We start from the raw sequence: 18,899 nt of genomic DNA, 5'->3' as shown, positions 1-18,899 counted from the left end.
CACTGGAGCTCCATTGATGATAATGGGCTTGTAGTCTCTGTGCTGACCCCTTCTGAAGTCCACCACCAGCTCCTTGGTCTTGCTGACGTTCAGCTGGAGGTGGTTGTCCTGGCACCATGATGCCAGATTCTTCACTTCATCCATGTAGGCCGTCTCATCGTTGTTGGAGATGGCACCCAACACCACTGTGTCGTCAGCAAACTTCACAATGGTGTTGGAGCCATGGGTGGCCACACAGTCTGAAGTGTAGAGGGAGTAGAGCAGTGGCGAGAGGACACATCCCTGAGGTGCTCCTGTGTTGATGGTGATGCTGTTGGAGAAGCACCTGCCCACCCTCACCACCTGAGTTCTGCCAGTGAGGAAGTCCAACACCCATGCACACAGACGGCTGTTAAGTCCCAGATCCCTCAGCTTTGTGAACAGTCTGCAGGGCACTATTGTGTTAGTGCCCTGCAGACTGTTCACAAAGTCTTAAGCAACCTTTCTTTTTTTCTATTCTGGTGCAAATAGGTGCAGTGATTCATTGAGACCTACATGGAAATGTAATAATAATAATAATGGATTGGATTTATATAGCGCTTTTCTAGGCACCCAAAGCGCTTTACAATACCACTATTCATTCACTCTCACATTCATACACTGGTGGAGGCAAGCTACGGTTGTAGCCACAGCTGCCCTGGGGCAGACTGACAGAAGCGAGGCTGCCATATCGCGCCATCGGCCCCTCTGGCCAACACCAGTAGGCAAGTAGGGTAAAGTGTCTTGCCCAAGGACACAACGACCAGGACAGAGGGCCCAGGGATTGAACCGGCGACCTTCCGGTTACAGATGCGATTCCCAACCCCCTGAGCCACGGTCGCCCATGTAGATGGATGTTAAAGCAGAAAACGGTTAGTTTTTAAAACTAACAAGCTCAGAAGTCAATATTTGGTATGACCATGTTGTTCTGAACTCTCTTAGGCAGATGTGTGTCAGCACTCACATTTGTACCTCTCTCCTGACCTCCACTGTGTGGAATCCTTCTCTTCGGCTGTCACACCAGTTTCTCATTAATCTCACAGTATTTAAAGACCAGCTCCGGCTTTCATTCTCTGCCAGATTGTCTGCCTTCTTTTTGTGGTAATCAGGCCTCTCCAGGTTTCTCCTGTGTTTCTGCAAATCTGCAAGTTTACCGTCCTTGTTTCCTTACTTCCCAGTGTTTACTGTGTGGCTGGAAAGCAGCTGTATATCCAGTATCACTTACCTATCCCCATCAAGCTGGTCCCTGCCTTCTGAAATATTTCTTCAGCAAACTGCTAAAAAGATCAGTGGCCATCCTCTGAGAACCAGTCAAGTAAGAGATAGCATTTCACTCTCTGGCACTCTCTTCTGTGGAAGAGAACCTACCTTTGGAACGTATCTCTCCTTTCTGTCAGTGACCAAAATCCCTGTAACCTGAACTCTTACCAGGAATTCCTGTGACTGAGCTCACCTCCAGTAATTGCTTGTTTCCACTCAATAAACCTTTTGAATTTTGAGTTTGTCCACATTGGGTCCTGCCTTGGAGTTCACATAGCTGTATTGCCACTCTTGCCATAAGACAAATAGGTTTTTGGGAATCAACTTGTTGGTGCAAAAATGTGGTCTTATCTTAGGCGACTAAAGAAATGGGAACAGATGATGTGTTTTTGCAACAGATGTTTCTCTACATCCACCCAACACAACAGGGGTGAATGGTTCTTTGTAAGCACCACAAGCCAAATTACATTTAATCCCATTATTTTCAAGGGTACACGGTAAATAGAATGGTTCTTCTATTATTCCTGAGCACTCCAAGCTTTTTATACAGCTTGCCACATTCACCCATTCATATGCCTTTTCTATGCAAGTGCTTTCTAATATTCACACACATTTATAGACTCGATGGATCAGGGGACCAACTTAGGGTTAAAAACTTGGATATTTGACATGCAGACTGGAGCAGACAGGGATTGAACCACCAACCTTCCAATGAGTAGATGATCTGCTCATTCAATCAACTCCTGAACTATCTGGTTGTTAAGTCTGACGTCACTAGCCGTGTCTGGGCCTAAACTCCGCTGCAGGTCAATATATCAAATGATCACTATGGCATTACTGAGAGTTGAAAAACTGTCTAAAGTCTTTCATCTTTAATAAAATGATCAGCGTTCTGCTCTACCAGGTGTAACAATTGAGTTTAACATTCAGGCATCCATGAAAACGGAATTTATGACATTTAACGGAGTTAGAAGTTAGCAGGAAGTTAGCTCGCTAGCTTCTATCTAAATACAATATAGCATGTCCTGACTGCGGGGTTTTGGAAACAAATTAAAACGTACAGCTCTGTTATCACTTCCAACATAAATGAAGACAGAAAACTAAACAGCAGTGACGTTTGTAGGGTTACTGAAGTTGGGCTAGCTGGTATATAATGATGTGCTACGTGACCGCTAGCGACACAGCTATGTTAGCATAATATAAACAAGCTAACTTTTTTTCCACTCAATAAAAGTTAACGTGAGTGTTCTCGGTGGTCAGGAACAAATGTAATTGCATGGCAGGATGCTGTAAAAGGACCAAACTTTAGCCAGGAGAACAACTGAGATAATCCATCCACAATACGAGGTTAGTCATTCATATACTGCTGCATGGGCTGGGCTGTAGTTACATCCTAAGGTTTTAAAAACTGAGCTTAAATAAATGATTAGCGGTAATAAAAGCCGAGGGAGGTCAACAGGGATCACTGACTGTTTTAGGAGCTTTTTGAGATTAAATAGAAGAAAATACATAACATTAAACATGTTAACAACACAAAAGCCGTATTAAACGCAGACTACTTTAGGCCCGGAAGTAGGATTCGTCACGTCATCACTTAACGACCGGATAGCAATTCCGAGAGTAGGCAGCTATCATCCAATACGTGACAAAAAACAAACAAACAAAAAAACAAGTTAGAAACTGCACTCAAGACCAAATGAAAACAACAAAAACAATAAAGAAGTAGGGATGATACATGTCCCTTGAGGATGTGGGGAAGTTTAGCCAGTGGAAATTACGGTTAGTTGCATTAAGCACAGAAAACAAGTTCTTTGACATGTTTGACTTCTTGGAATGTAAGAAAATGTTAACTGTAACTGTTCATTAGAGTAATAGAGTGAACAACATACCTATTAACAGGACATTGATATTTGTCACTGGTACAAAAATAAATCTGTTTTCTACGGAAGCCCGTTTCCGCCACTAAAAAAAAAAAAGGATCCATAACTTAAAATTTCGAGTTATTTTCTCGGAATTCCGAGTTATTTTCTCAAAATTCCGAGTTATTTTCGCGAAATTTTGAGAAAATAACTCGGAATTTTGAGAAAATAACTTGGAATTTCGATTTATTAACTCAAAATTTTGAGAAAAGCAACTCAAAATTTCGAATTAGCGCTGCCAATCAGTAATCGTGAATGACGTCATTTCCTTGTTACCCGGAAGCTGAAGCCCTCAGCTACAAATGCTACAGCTAAGCTACCGGTATTACATCCAGTTGTGAATGCACAGATTGCTGAGTGTTTTCAGCCTGGCTTCACAAATGATGAAATCCCTGTGTTATTAGCTGAATCACATGGTGTTACTATCAGCAAACGTACTTGCGAAAGCGCCAATTTGTTGGGATCCATTTTTGAGTGCGTGTTCCTCTGCACCATATGCTTCCGGGTAACAAGAAAGCGACCTCATTCACGTATATTTTTGATTGGCAGAGCTAACTCGAATTTTTGAGAAAAGTAACTCGAAATTTTAAGTTATATTTCTCGAAATTTCGAGTTAATAAGTTGAAATTTCGAGAAAATAACTCGAAATTTCAAGTTATGGATACTAGCTTTTTTGTTTTTATTTAGTGGCGGAAATGGGGTTCCACAGTTTTCTGACCCGACACCAGTGTTGTTAAATTTAGATTAGTTTAACTTACAGTCATTTGGTTATGGCTCATTTTGGTTACGGTTAAAAATAACAACTTGGTTAAGGTTAGACTGGCTGCCCTGTCCGCTCACTTTGTGGCTGATTGTGTCATGCTGTTTTTTTGCTAAGTGGCTGCTGAAAGTGTCAAAATACCTACAGCCAATTGCTTCATGAGGTGGCCCCCAACACCACACCTACCAACACGACTGCCTAATCTGACAATATGTTTACATTACTGAAACTGCAATCTGCCTGTGCACTGTTATTTGCAGGCAGTTCAGTCATGAGAAAATTTGTAGTGAAGCCATTTTTGTAATTTTGATAAACCGGTATCAAGAACCTTAATAAAAACAGACATTTAGACTAAAGAACTGGGTTTTATGTTCACAAAACCCAAATGCTATTGGATATGTCAAATAAAATGTGAGTCCAGTTGTTTCTCTTCCACTGTGGGTTTTGTCTCTAATGTCCTGGCGCTCCTTTCCTCTGGGAGGATGTTTGACAGGAAATGGAATTGGCCTGAATCCCTAGCGGGGTTCAGGCAGCCACTTCCTGTGCCAACCCATGCCAACCCGTGCCAGTTTACAGCTCAGCCCAGACCACCGTGAGAAAAACAGCGTAAACCATCCGCTGGGAAAATGCAGAATGGGCCTTCCCTTCCTCTGCCGTGCCCCCCCAACCCCCCATAGGAAAAAGATAAAAAAGCAGTTCAATGCATCATATATTTCTGCTGGATCAAATAGTGTTGCAGTGTTTTGCAAAAGCTCACTCCAAGATATGGATACAGCTAAAGAGTTGGGATCAGATGACACAGAAAGTTTTTAAAGGAAACACTATCGAGAGATTAAAGACATGTAAAACAGAAAGACGATAGGACGTGGTTGGTTTAACCCCATATGGAAAAGAAATAGTAAAAACATATATGATTTACTCATGAAAGTGGCCACTTTCTCATTACTTTCATATATTGTTTTAGTAAGTGTCCAAATCATACAAGTTTCATTTATATAATTTTTCAAGGGATCTTATATCTGTTTTCACTCTTGTATGCTTTTCATACAAGTTTCACACAAGACAGATACAAACTTTACAAGATTTATATATATCTTTTCCATATGGGACATTTCACGACTTTACATTAACATTTGCTGACAGATGAAAATGGGAATGCCAGGAGATGGACGAGCAAAACAGCAAAGATAAAAAGGAGAAGAAGCACACAGGTGGTAGTGTGGAGGCAAAGGGAAACAGAGAAAGAGCCAGCTGGAGGAGAAAGAGAGGCAGGAGCTGAGGAGGAAGTAGGGAGGTTTGGCGGTGAGGGCTTCCCTGATGAAGCACAGCTGACGATGCAAATCTGCAGCACTCTCCTGACAGACCTTTACCACATCAACCCGTTCACATTATCATTCAGGCGTCCAAGTCCCGGGCCCACACATACACTCCTGACCTGCTGCTCCAGCATGCATGTGTGATCACTGATTCAAAGGCATGCACAAAGTAGAGGACATGCACGAAACGTTTACTCATGCTCCTGAAAACAGGTATACACACACACACACACACACACACACACACACACACACACACACACACACACACACGCACGCACACAGAGTTTGGTGTTATGTTCTTTGGCTGTTGACTTGGCTTCTTTTGGACTGAAGTCACAACAAGAGAACGACTCATGTGAAGATGTGTTTACATCCACACAACCATGTTAGTTACACCTTAGGCTAGGAATTGTACCACAATTGCGAAATGTTGGTATTTTGGTTTCCAAGTCCTACCAGTTGAATCTCCATTTTTCCCTAACATGTCACCATCAGTGTTTTAAGATCTGCCAAATTAAACAGAAAATGTGGTGAACGCAGGTTTTTTTTTTAGCTTATAGAGCAGCTTCGATATTTATGAGAAACAAACAACGCCATTAACTCTTCAACATTTTGTCACGTCATATTATATCACCATCAAGATCCCTGTTTACACCCACAGCGACTTCTTGCCATTTTCTTACACACCCTTTTCAGCAAAGTATGATAAATGTCTTGATGTATTGGAAGTGAAGTGGAAACTTTGCCTCCCTTATTGAGAAGGATGTGTTGTGTCATGATTTTACATTTTTGACTTTTATTTATTCTGCTTATTCTGTTGATCCATTCTCTTTTCTCCTCAGAAAATGCTCCCAGCTTCTCTGTTTGACTTCATGCAATGTACCCAACCTTCACCACCAGCCAGATTTTTCTCTCTTTTTTTTTGCATCATCATTTACAGCATGCAGCCATGCTTCAAATAAAAAAATTAAATGCTATGATGTGTAATACTCTTTTGTCAGAATGGACTCTAATCAGCACAGTAGGAGGCTTGGGAAACAACAGTACAGAAGTGATTACAGTTTTTGTCCGTTGCTTGAACACATTTTGCATTTTGAAACTCTACACTCAAAACCCAAACTCTGCTGTCAAAACCTAACATTCCTTTGTCAAAATGTAACTCTGTTGACAAAATGACACATACTTGCATCATATGCAAACACTTACAGATCAGGGGGAACACACTAGTCTACTTTATATAAAACACTGCAGTCTTTGATTTCCATTGTTTATTCAGAAGGCATATTTTCAGGAGACACATTTTCAAACAACCAAAAAAGCAAATAGGCCTACTCAATATTGTACATTGCAGTACCATGAATTCAGATAAAGCAAAAAAACCCAAACCAAACCATAATACAGTAATAGAAAAAACATTATACTGTAAACACAAAAAATCATGACAATTGTGCATACGTGGGCTCATGGATCCCGCCGTCTGGCCACAGGACCTCATCGACATCGCAAGCAATGTCTTCTCCCGCTAGGCACCGGGGAAAATATCCTCTTGCATGTCGAAACCATCCATGGATTGCTGCCACCTGAATGTCGCCGCAGGCCTGTTCCATTGCCTGCAGAAGAGGCATGCGGGCATGTAGTTGGCGGTCATATACACGCCATCTCCAAGCCGAAAAAAATTCCTCTATAGGGTTTAAAAATGGTGAGTAAGGGGGCAAGTATACCACTTCAAGTTGGTTGTGGTTGGAGAACCAGGCCTGGACCAGAGCAGCCCAATGGAAACTGACATTATCCCATATCACCACAAACCTGGGCTGATCTGGTCTGTTCTGTACAACTATATCATGGAGAGCATCTAGAAATGTGAGTATATGTTGACTATTGTATGGACCTAGTTTTGCATGATGATGCAGAAGCCCTCGAAGGCTTATGGCGGCACACAATGTGATATTCCCCCCGCACTGCCCTGGGATGTGCACAATTGCCCTTTGGCCAATTACATTACGACCCAGTCGTCTTGTCTTGCACAGGTCGAATCCAGCTTCATCAATGACAATGAATTCACGAGGCTGTGCAGCTCCATCCATGGCCAAGATTCTCTGTAAAAAAAAGAAAGAAAAGAGAACATATTACTGCACTACAGTGCTACACATTCAGGACCCTCACCCCACCACACAGGTACCTGTGTAACTCTCAGAATGGATCCATGTGGTACTAATATGGTACATATTCAGCTGCTACTGGATTTCACCAATACTGTATTGTACATGTAAAGGACAGTTACACTTACCCGTACATATTCAGCTCGAAGTCCTTTGACCCTGTCACTGTTCCTCTCAAATGGGACTCTGTAGAGCTGCTTCATGGTGATGCTGTGTTTTCCCAAGATGCGTCTGATGGTGGTGATGCTCACATGGTTTATGTTGTTGAACACTTGCCTTTCTGCAAGTATTTGCTTTCATAGCTGGTGGAGACGGATGGCATTGTCTGCCCTCACAAGGTCCACAGTGGCAAGTTCCTGCTGTTGTGTGAACAGGTGTTGGCGTCCTCCCCCAGAAGGTCTTCGAGTCATTCTAGAGAAATACAGCCACATATTGTCATCGCTTTGCTTATTTTTCTTACAGTACTTTACTGTATATACTGTATCATCCACTGTACAACACTGTACTTCAATATAAGTAATCATGCTATGTTTCACAGAAACTACCACTTTGGCTGCAAAAGGAGCATTAGCACCCTGCAATACCCTGTACACTTGATATGGTAATGTGATATACTGTAGAACAGTGCTATAAAAACCATCTGAGTAGAGTAGAAGGTAGAGAGGTGAAGACAGACCTGTTTTCTAGTTGGAATGTTCTTACAGTTTTTTCTGATTGCTTAAGCACATTTTTTGTAACTATTGGCTAATTTTGCAAAACTCTTCACACAAATAAGAAAACCTGTCACCCAATAATCAAAACATTGTAGTTCTCTTGCAAAAGCAAACACAGCTAGATTAACTCTTCACACCTTTGTAAAAATAGTGTTTCCGTATCAAACAGTACACACAAGCCATCATCTACTAAGCACACAATGCGCCAACTGCACACTGATGGTATGAATACAAAACACATCTGGCTTTTGCTTTCTCTGTGCACAAGGTAGGCTATGTCAGTTTGAGCTCATACTTCTGTCATAGATCCATAAGCATAGAGGGATCCAAACTTTAAGTACTGGTGTTTATTCAAACACATCAAAACAAACACAAGTGTTTATTTCCAAGTATAGGATTACAGTTTTTTTCAATCGCTAACAAGCGCCTACCCATACTTCAGATACTTTTTCTAAACTCTTAACACAGACTCACACCTACAAAACACAATTGGCCAAATGGATAATTTTCTTCTCAAAAATACATTTTGTTAAATATATATTAACTCTTCATTTCAAAATAGAACACATCTTTCTCTGCACACACTAACTGTACAAAAACACTATAAATCTGACTCAAAATGAAATTAGTCTGTCAAAGAATAACACTTGTTTTCACCTCACAAGGTACATGCAGTCAATCAAAGTACACCTTGTTTCAAAATACTGGCTATTATTGACATTACAAAAACTGCATAGACTTTTATGTTTCAGTTTTACAGGTATTTGCATGCGAAACATGCAATCCACCATTTTGACACCAGAAATGTCTTGGTTGGTAACTGTATGTCCACATGTACAGTAATGTTCACATTCGAAAGCATTCCAGTAAAAAGCAAACAAGTTTTTGTTTCTCTACTGTTTACTACAGGAGGTACAGTAGAAACACGGTATGATAGGACAGAGAAAGTTTTACAGTATTGCTTACAGTGAACAAAATATCCATGAAACACACAAGAGCATTCTGAAAAAAAAAAACAACAGCAAAAAGCCAAGATAAAAAGGGGGGAGGGGGCTAAAAAAAGGCAAAAAATTTGCATCTAATCTCTGCGATCTTCAGGGTTAGGCCACATGTTTTCATCAACATCACATCTGATGTCAGCCAAGTCGATGCACCTGGGATAAAACCGCCCGGTATGTCGGATCCACCCTTGGCAATCGTCAATTGTGATGTCCCTGGAGCCAGCATCCATGGCTTCAAGGAGGGACATCTGGTCATGTGGCTGATGGTCATAAACCTTCCACCTCCATGCAGAAAAAAACTCCTCTATGGGGTTGAGGAAAGGTGAATAGGGTGGAAGGAAGAGACTTACCAGTCTTGGGTGGACTTCAAACCATGTTGTTATTGCTTGCGAGTGATGGAAAGCCACATTGTCCCAGGTAATTACAAAGGTCCTCATGTTTTCACCCTCCTGACCCTGCTCTGGAACCAGGCGCTGGTGGAGATCATTGAGAAAGGCAAGCAAGCGCTCTGTATTATAGGGTCCAACCTGACATCTGTGAAGGAGTAATCCTGCATTTGCAATTGCTGCACACATGGTAATGTTTGCCCCTCTCTGTCCTGGCACATCAACTGTGGCCCTTTTTCCAATTACATTTCGTCCACGTCGACGCCTTTTGGCCAGATTGAATCCTGCCTCATCGATGTATATGAATTCATGAGGGGCCTGGTTGGCCTCCAATTCCATAACTCTCTGAAACAAAGTTTATGTAAGTCATGTTATTACTGTATACCATACTGTACTGTAACCTAGTATTGTGTAGGTTACCTACTTGCAAAGTGCAAAGCTTATAGAACTGGACATTGGATTGAATATACACTGTACCTGGACATATTGTCGTCGTAGCTCCTTGACCCTCTCACTGTTCCTCTCAAAGGGAACAGTGTAGAGCTGCTTCATCCGCACTCTGTGTTTGGACAATGTCCGCGTAATGGTTGTGAGGCTGATTCTATCGATATTGTCAAATATCTCATGGTCCGCCACAATTCTAGTTTGAATTTCACGCAGTTTTATTGCATTATTTGCAGTAACCATTTCTACAATGGCAAGCTCCTGATCATTACTGAGGAGCTTTCATCTTCCCCCAGAGGGTGGAAGACGTTGCATTCTTTAGAAAGACAAAAAATTCAACATATGCATTACTGTATGACCATATTGACATGTCAAGTGAGAATAGAAACAATCCATGTAAAATGCAATACTTACCTGTTGGTTTGTTGAAAGATGCGTATAATGGAGGCAACCGTTGACCGCCTCAAATTGGGCTGCACTCTTTCACCAGCCTCTCTTAGTGAAAGACCATGGTTGATTACATGGTCAATGATAGTGGCACGAATTTCATCACTGACTACTGTTCTTGCAGCCCTTGGAATGCCACCACCACGCATTCTTACACCTCTACCTTGCCCTCTCCTTGGGCCTGCTCTTCTCCCTGGGCCCCTTGCTCTTACTCTTCCTCGACCAGACATTACAGTGTTTGTCTTTTTTTTGTTTCCAAAAACATCACTCCTCAAGGTCTTGCCTTATAAACCCCACTGAGTCTAAGCCAGAATGGAAGAAGCTGTGGTTGGCCCAATTTACCCAACATAAATCAGCTGTGTGTCAATTATTCAATTGTTTGTTTATTATCAGCTGAGATATATTTTTGATATTGATATTGTTTTTGTACTGATATCATTGCAGAAGCAGAGGTTTTTATACTGTATCTAAGGTTTGGAATATTGTTTTTGCTATTGTGGGATGTTGTTTGTTAACATTCGTAGATACTACAAAAACAGTCCATAATTTTGTTGGGAGGTATAGCTTGACTGTTACAGTTTTTTCTGAATGCTTAAACCCTAACTGTGATTCCTGTAGCACAATCTCTAAAACTATTCAGACTTATAGCAAAACCACTCACTGAGTTTGCAAAACTAAAAGCACAAAAACTGCTTTGCACTCAGTTTGCAATTTTGTAACACACACTTTGCAAAACTGTAGGCACAATTCACTGCACAACACTCAATTACCAAATTTCCAACACACTCCTAGCAAAAGTATACACATGTATAGCTATCATTAACACTAATTTGCCAACTGTCTGGCACACTTTCACATGTGAAAACTTTTTTAGATAATTAGTTCACTTTGCAATCAGCCTAAGCACTATAATACAGGTAAGCTGTGTGTGCGGAGTACAATGGAGGGAGCAGAAAGAGTGAGAAGTAGAGGAGGCCGAGGAAGAGGACGTGGAGGTGAAGAAGTAGGATGAAGAGGACGACAAGGACAAGCAGGAGCAAGAGGAAAACGAGGAGGGGGGAGAGGAAGATGAGGAGGGGGGAGAGGAAGGGTAGGAAGAGTAAGAAATAGAATTGCTGATGACATCAGAGCTACAATAGTGGACCATGTAATCAACCGTGGAATGACCCTGAGGGAAGCTGGCCAACGGGTCCAGCCTAACTCGAGCCGCTACACTGTAGCAAGCACCATAAGGACATCTTGAAATAAGAATCGGTTAGTACAGTCACTTCGCACAAAGATTTGTAGCACTGCCATATGCCAATGAGAAACACACCAATACCATTGATGTAAAATTACTGAAATTGTTACTTTACAGAATTGCTAGGTGACCAGATGCTGGGGGCAGAGGAAGCATGTTCACTGCAGACCAAGTAACCCATATAGTCATTATGGCGATTGCAAATAATCCTATACTTGGAAATAAACACTTGTGTTTATTTTGATGTGTTTGAATAAACACCAGTACTTGAAGTTTGGATCCCTCTATGCTTATGGATCTATGACAGAAGTATGAGCTCAAACTGACATAGCCTACCTTGTGCACAGAGAAAGCAAAAGCCAGATGTGTTTTGTATTCATACCATCAGTGTGCAGTTGGCGCATTGTGTGCTTAGTAGATGATGGCTTGTGTGTACTGTTTGATACGGAAACACCATTTTTACGAAGGTGTGAAGAGTTAACCTAGCTGTGTTCGCGTTTGCAAGAGAACTACAATGTTTTGATGATTGGGTGACAGGTTTTCTTATTTGTGTGAAGAGTTTTGCAAAATTAGCCAATAGTTACAAAAAATGTGCTTAAGCAATCAGAAAAAACTGTAAGAAAATGTAAGCATCGTGGAAATGTGTTCACTGACTGCATATTGGGTGAACACGACATGAAATGTGTGAATGGTATGGCCACAACAGACCGATGCTGTGCTAATTGTGTTTAGAGTTTTGCAAATGTGACAACTGTTTGGACAAATGCTTGTTAGCGACTGCAAAAAACTGTATTTGCAATCGCCATAATGACTATATGGGTTACTTGGTCTGCAGTGAACATGCTTCCTCTGCCCCCAGCATCTGGTCATCTAGCAATTCTGTAAAGTAACAATTTCAGTATTTTTACATCAATGGTATTGGTGTGTTTCTCATTGGCATATGGCAGTGCTACAAATCTTTGTGCGAAGTGACTGTACTAACCGATTCTCATTTCAAGATGTCCTTATGATACTTGCTACAGTGTAGCGGCTCGAGTTAGGCTGGACCCGTTGGCCAGCTACCCTCAGGGTCATTCCACGGTTGATTACATGGTCCACTATTGTAGCTCTGATGTCATCAGCAATTCTATTTCTTACTCTTCCTACCCTTCCTCTCCCCCCTCCTCGTCTTCCTCTTGCTCCTCCTTGTCCTTGTCGTCCTCTTCATCCTACTTCTTCACCTCCACGTCCTCTTCCTCGGCCTCCTCTAGCCATACATGTGTATACTTTTGCTAGGAGTGTGTTGGAAATTTGGTAATTGAGTGTTGTGCAGTGAATTGTGCCTACAGTTTTGCAAAGTGTGTGTTACAAAATTGCAAACTGAGTGCAAAGCAGTTTTTCTGCTTTTAGCTTTGCAAACTCAGTGAGTGGTTTTGCTATAAGTCTGAATAGTTTTAGAGATTGTGCTACAGGAATCACAGTTAGGGTTTACAGTTTTTGCCCGTTGCTTGAACACATTTGGCAAAACGTCGCTCATTGTGCCAAAACTCTAAACACAAGTAAACACGACACAACACTGGGAAATATACCATACACATCTGTGCCAAAATGAAACTCCACTCCCAAAACCTAAACTCTGCTGTCAAAACCTAACATTCCTTTGTCAAAATGTAACTCTGTTGACAAAATGACACATACTTGCATCATATGCAAACACTTACAGATCAGGGGGAACACACTGGTCTTCTTTACATAAAACACTGCAGTCCTTGATTTCCATTGTTTATTCAGAAGGCACATTTACAGGAGACACATTTCCAAACAACCAAAAACGCAAATAGGCCTACTCAATAGTGTACATTGCAGTACCATGAATTCAGATGAAGCAAAAAAAAAAAAAAACCACAACACAATAATACTGCAATAGAAAAAACACTATACTGTAAACACAAAAAACCATGACAAGTGTGCATAAGTGGGCTCATGGATCCCGCCGTCTGTTGGGGTCTGGCCACAGGACCTCATCAACATCGCAAGCTATGTCCTCTCCCGCTAGGCACCGGGGAAAATACCCTCTTGCATGCCGAAACCATCCATGGATTGCTGTCACCTCAATGTCGCCGCAGGCCTGTTCCATTGCCTGCAGAAGAGGCATGCGGGCATGTGGTTGGCGGTCATATACACGCCATCTCCAAGCCGAAAAAAATTCCTCAATAGGGTTTAAAAATGGTGAGTAAGGGGGCAAGTATACCACTTCAAATTGATTGTGGTCGGTGAACCAGGCCTGGACCAGAGCAGCCCGATGGAAACTGACATTATCCCATATCACCACAAACCTGGGCTGATCTGGTCTGTTCTGTACAACTATGTTATGGAGAGCATCTAGAAATGTGAGTATGTGTTGGCTATTGTATGGACCTAGCATTGCATGATGGTGCAGAAGCCCTCGAAGGCATATGGCGGCACATAATGTGATGTTTCCCCCGCGCTGCCCTGGGACGTGCACAACTGCCCTTTGGCCAATTACATTACGACCCCGTCGTCTTGTTTTGCTCAGGTCGAATCCAGCTTCATCAATGAAAATGTATTCATGAGGCTGTGCAGCTCCATCCATGGCCATGATCCTCTGAAAAAAAGGGGAACATGTCACTGCACTACAGTGCTACACATACAGCACCCTCACCCCATCACACAGGTACCTGTGTAGCTCTCAGAATAGATCCATGTGGTACTGATATGGTACATATTCAGCTGCTACTGGACTTCACCAATACTCTATTGTAAATGTAAGGGACAGTTACACGTACCCGTACATATTCAGCTCGAAGTCCTTTGACCCTGTCACTGTTCCTCTCGAATGGGACTCTGTAGAGCTGCTTCATGGTGATGCTGTGTTTACCCAAGATGCGTCTGATGGTGGTGATGCTCACATGGTTTATGTTGCTGAACACTCGCCTGTCTGCAAGTATTTTCCGTCGTAGCTGGTGGAGACGGATGGCATTGTCTGCCCTCACTAGGTCCACAACGGCAAGTTCCTGCTGTTGTGTGAACAGGCGTTGCCGTCCTCCCCCAGAAGGTCTTCGGGTCATTCTGGAGGAATACAACCACATATTGTCATCGCTTTGCTTATTTTTCATACAGTACTTTACTGTATGTACTGTGTCATCCACTGTACAACACTGTACTTCAATATGAGGAATCAGCCACTTTGGCTGCAAAAGGAGCATTAGCACCCCGTACACTTGATATGGTAATGTGATATACTGTAGAACAGTGCTGTGGAACCATCTGAGTAGAGCAGAAGGTATGGAGGTGAAGACATACCTGTTTTCTAGTCGGAATGTTCGTATTATAGATGCCACTGTGAAGCGGCTTAGATGTGGGTGGACTCTCTGCCCAGCTTCCCTCATAGTCAGGCCATGGTTGATGACATGGTCCACCAAAGTTGCTCTTATTTCATCAGAAATATGGGTCCGTGCATGGCCTCTTCGGCCTCCTCCTCCTCTTCCTCCTCCTCCTCTACCTCTTCCTCTACCTCTTCCTCTTCCTCTTGCTCTCCCTCCATCCATGCTTGCGAAGTTCTTGAAATGGCTACGCTGAGGGCTTTTTGTAGTTGGCTAATTGGTGTTCGGTTTTGCAAGTACGTGCCTTCAGGTGTGTATTTGAGTGGTTGCAATTACCCCATGTGTTTTGTATTTTGGATACATGTGTTTTCCGAATGGCACCCTGACATTTCATTTTGTGAGCGAAGTGTCTTATGTATGAAATAGAGTGTAGCATGCAGGACCATGTGTGTTGCATAAAGGGGTAGGTGTGTTGCATAAAGGAGTAGGAGTGTTGCATAATTGGTACTGGGGTGCAAAGCAGCGCTTTTGTTTAAGGTATGGGTACATGTGTTTGAGGTATGGTAAAAAAAGCTTCACGTTGTGTTACTTTAGTCTGAGCATGGGTTTATAGTGTTCAAGCAACGGGCAAAAACTGTAAGCATTCAGAAAAAACTGTATTACAGATGCCACACTGTGAAGCGGCTTAGATGTGGGTGGACTCTCTGCCCAGCTTCCCTCATAGTCAGGCCATGGTTGATGACATGGTCCACCAAAGTTGCTCTTATATCATCAGAAATATGGGTCCGTGCATGGCCTCTTCGACCTCCTCCTCCTCCTCTTCCTCTTGCTCTCCCTCCATCCATGCTTGCAAAGTTCTTGAATTGGCTACACTGAGGGCTTTTTGTAGTTGGCTAATTGGTGTTCAGTTTTGCAAGTAAGTGTCTTCAGGTGTGTATTTGAGTGGTTGCAATTACCCGATGTGTTTTGCATTTTGGATATATGTGTTTTCCAATCGGAAATTTCATTTTGTGAACGAAGTGTCTTATGTATGAAATAGAGTGTAGTATGCAGGACCATGTGTGTTGCATAAAGGAGTCAGTGTGTTACATAATTGCAACTAGGGTGCAAAGCAGCGCTCTTGTTTAAGGTATGGTTACATGTGTTTGAGGTATGGTAACAAAAGCCTCAAGTTGTGTTACTTTCCCATATGGAAAAGATATATATAAATCTTATAAAGTTTGTATCTGTCTTGTGTGAAACTTGTATGAGAAGCATACAAGAGTGAAAACAGATATAAGATTCCTTGAAAAATTATATAATGAAACTTGTATGTTTTGGATACTTACTAAAACAATGTATGAAAGTAATGAGAAAGTGGCCACTTTCATGAGTAATCACATATAAGTTTTTACTATTTCTTTTCCATATGGGTTAGTCTAAGCATGGGTTTATAGTGTTCAAGCAACGGGCAAAAACTGTAAGAGGATGGATGTGAGAGTGTGTAGCTTGAGAAAAAAATGTGGTGCAGGTACATTACAAGCAGCTTCATCAAATCTGATTTGTGAGTGCCAGAATGTGCTATTCTGCAAAGAAAGTAGGACACTCCAAGGTTTTTTTTGCTTGTTTTTGTTGTTTGTTTGGCCAAAAATAACACAGTCTCACAACAACAAGATGATTTTTAAGCTCTATTAGCACAAAAAACATGTCTAATGTCTGCATGATTTGCAGTCTTTGCTTAAAACTTTGAGGACATTGGAAAAGCAGATGAACAGTATCTGAAAGTCATGTACTTATGAAACAGGAATAAAAACCTGGCAAAGGTCCTGATAGATGCATCTACCCTTCCAGTTGATCCACCTACTGTTCACCGAAGCCTCATCAGAAACGGAAACACTGTTGTCACTGAGATGTGTGGCCTCAGGTACTTTGGTACTCTTGGGGGCTGTGGATGGCCTGGATTTGAACTTCCCGCCCTCATTATCAAGTACATTTTGTGACAAAGACATGTAGACACTCACGCTCATTTATATTTTATGTTTTAGAGTTTATATTCATTTATGTTTTTGTGTTCCCAGTGCTGTGTTTGTTTTGTCCCTTTTTTCTTACAGATGCAGCATGCTTTTCTATTTGTACTCTATCCTTTTATTATACTTTCTCCTATTTTCTCCCCTCTTTGTTTTTTCCCCTTGCTTCTCAGCTTAGGACATAGTGTGATTTCAGTTATTGCATTATATGCGTAATATGACTAACAGCAATGAATATAAACAGCTAAAAGAAACACATGAACAGAGGAGCCTATAGAGAATGCATAGAACTCATCCTGGAAAAGTAAAATGTGTTTGGCACAACTGTGCATTCAGAGCATAATTCTGATTGCAAAAGCTGTCTGAAGGGACAGACTTTATGATAAAAAAAAATAGAGAGAAATTGTCTCAGTGAAGGGTGGCTGTCATCCCGATTCCAAGCCATTCTTATGGAAAGGAAACAGGGAGAAAAAGCTGAAGTGTGCCAAATCACATCGTGGCTCAAGAGTTGGGAGTTCGCCTTGTAATCGGAAGGTTGCTGGTTCGAGCCCGGCTCGGACAGTCTCGGTCGCTGTGTCCTTGGGCGAGACACCCGTTGCCAACTGGTGGTGGTCAGAGGGCCCTGTGGCGCCAGTGTCCAGCAGCTTCGCCTCTGTCAGTGCGCCCCAGGGTGGCTGTGGCTACAATGTAGCTTGCCATCACCAGTGTGTGAATGGGTGGATGACTGGTTGTGTAAAGCGCTTTGGGGTCCTTAGGGACTAGTAAAGCGCTATACAAATACAGGCCATTTACCATTTACCATAACTGCTGGACAGCACAGGAAACTCAGTGGCAACAGGTATGTTGGAGTAATTAATCCAAAAGAAATCTCAAATTTCAATATGTACAGATGAGGTCAGGAGAGCAGTACAACAGTGAGTATCTGCTTTTAATTTACTTTGTCAGGAAGAAAATATAATATAATTTCTGTCTGGATGACTGTGGGTTAACTAGGAGAAAGCTGCTGTTATCCACTGGGAAGGGTCAGAGTGGAGGTCATGAGTGTGCAATCTGCATCCACCTGGTATTAGATTTAAACAGCTGGCCAACATTAGAGAAGGGCTGCAGTTTACTTTTTAAATAGATCACAATGACCTTGTTCTTAGACAGAAGTATAAGTCACTTCTCATGCCTAATTTAAAAGAAGTGGACGATGAACTGAAAACAAAGGACCCGTCTTTTCAAATATGCTACATAAAAATGTGTCATTACCACATGTTTCAATGCTGAATCCTGATGCTCACTGCTTTCATTTCATTGACCAATCAGCAGGTGTATGTAAGAGATCTTCATTTTCCAAAAGCACAACCCGGACATGAAAAAAAATACATCTAAATTATATTAAATGTCCTACAAGCCACAAGCAGCTATATAGGCAAGGCAAGGCAAGTTTATTTGTATAGCACAATTCAACAACAAGGTGATTCAAAGTGCTTTACAGAGACATTAGAAACAAGAACAAATAAAAAGCATGATTTAAAATTGATTAAAACAAGCAAATAAACTAACTAACTAATTAACAAACAAACAAACAAACAAACAAACAACAGTATATAAAATCAAAACAGATAAAATCAGAACAGTAGATAAAATCAGTAGTTAAATGTAAGTTTTGAAATTTAAGCTTAAAGTGTGGATTTGGTGCTTTATTCAAATGCAGCTGAGAACAGGTGAGTCTTCAACCTGGATTTAAATAAACTGAGTGTTTCAGCTGATCTGAGGCTTTCTGGGAGTTTGTTCCAGATATAAGGAGCATAAAAGCTGAATGCAGCTTCTCCGTGTCTGGTTCTGACTCTGGGAACTGATAAAAGACCGGATCCAGATGACCTGAGGGATCTGGATGGTTCATACTGGGTCAGGAGGTC

General features: G+C 41.7%; 1 protein-coding gene across 1 annotated transcript; it reads right to left on the bottom strand.

Moving 5' to 3' along the window:
• Window positions 1-6,966: 6,966 nt before the first annotated feature.
• LOC146681687 (uncharacterized) lies at window positions 6,967-7,845 on the bottom strand. Its single transcript, XM_085448706.1, is given in 3 exon segments — window positions 6,967-7,290; window positions 7,292-7,372; window positions 7,564-7,845. Coding segments are annotated over 3 exon segments (687 nt in total).
• Window positions 7,846-18,899: the final 11,054 nt, after the last annotated feature.

This window comes from Copadichromis virginalis, linkage group LG23, assembly GCF_057382275.1.
Source record: "Copadichromis virginalis isolate Kocher_CV1m ecotype Utaka linkage group LG23, C_Virginalis_male_GT1.1, whole genome shotgun sequence".
In the NCBI taxonomy this organism is placed as follows: domain Eukaryota; kingdom Metazoa; phylum Chordata; class Actinopteri; order Cichliformes; family Cichlidae; genus Copadichromis; species Copadichromis virginalis.
Note: the sequence above shows the minus strand (reverse complement) of the source record. Positions and strands in the feature narration are given on the sequence as shown.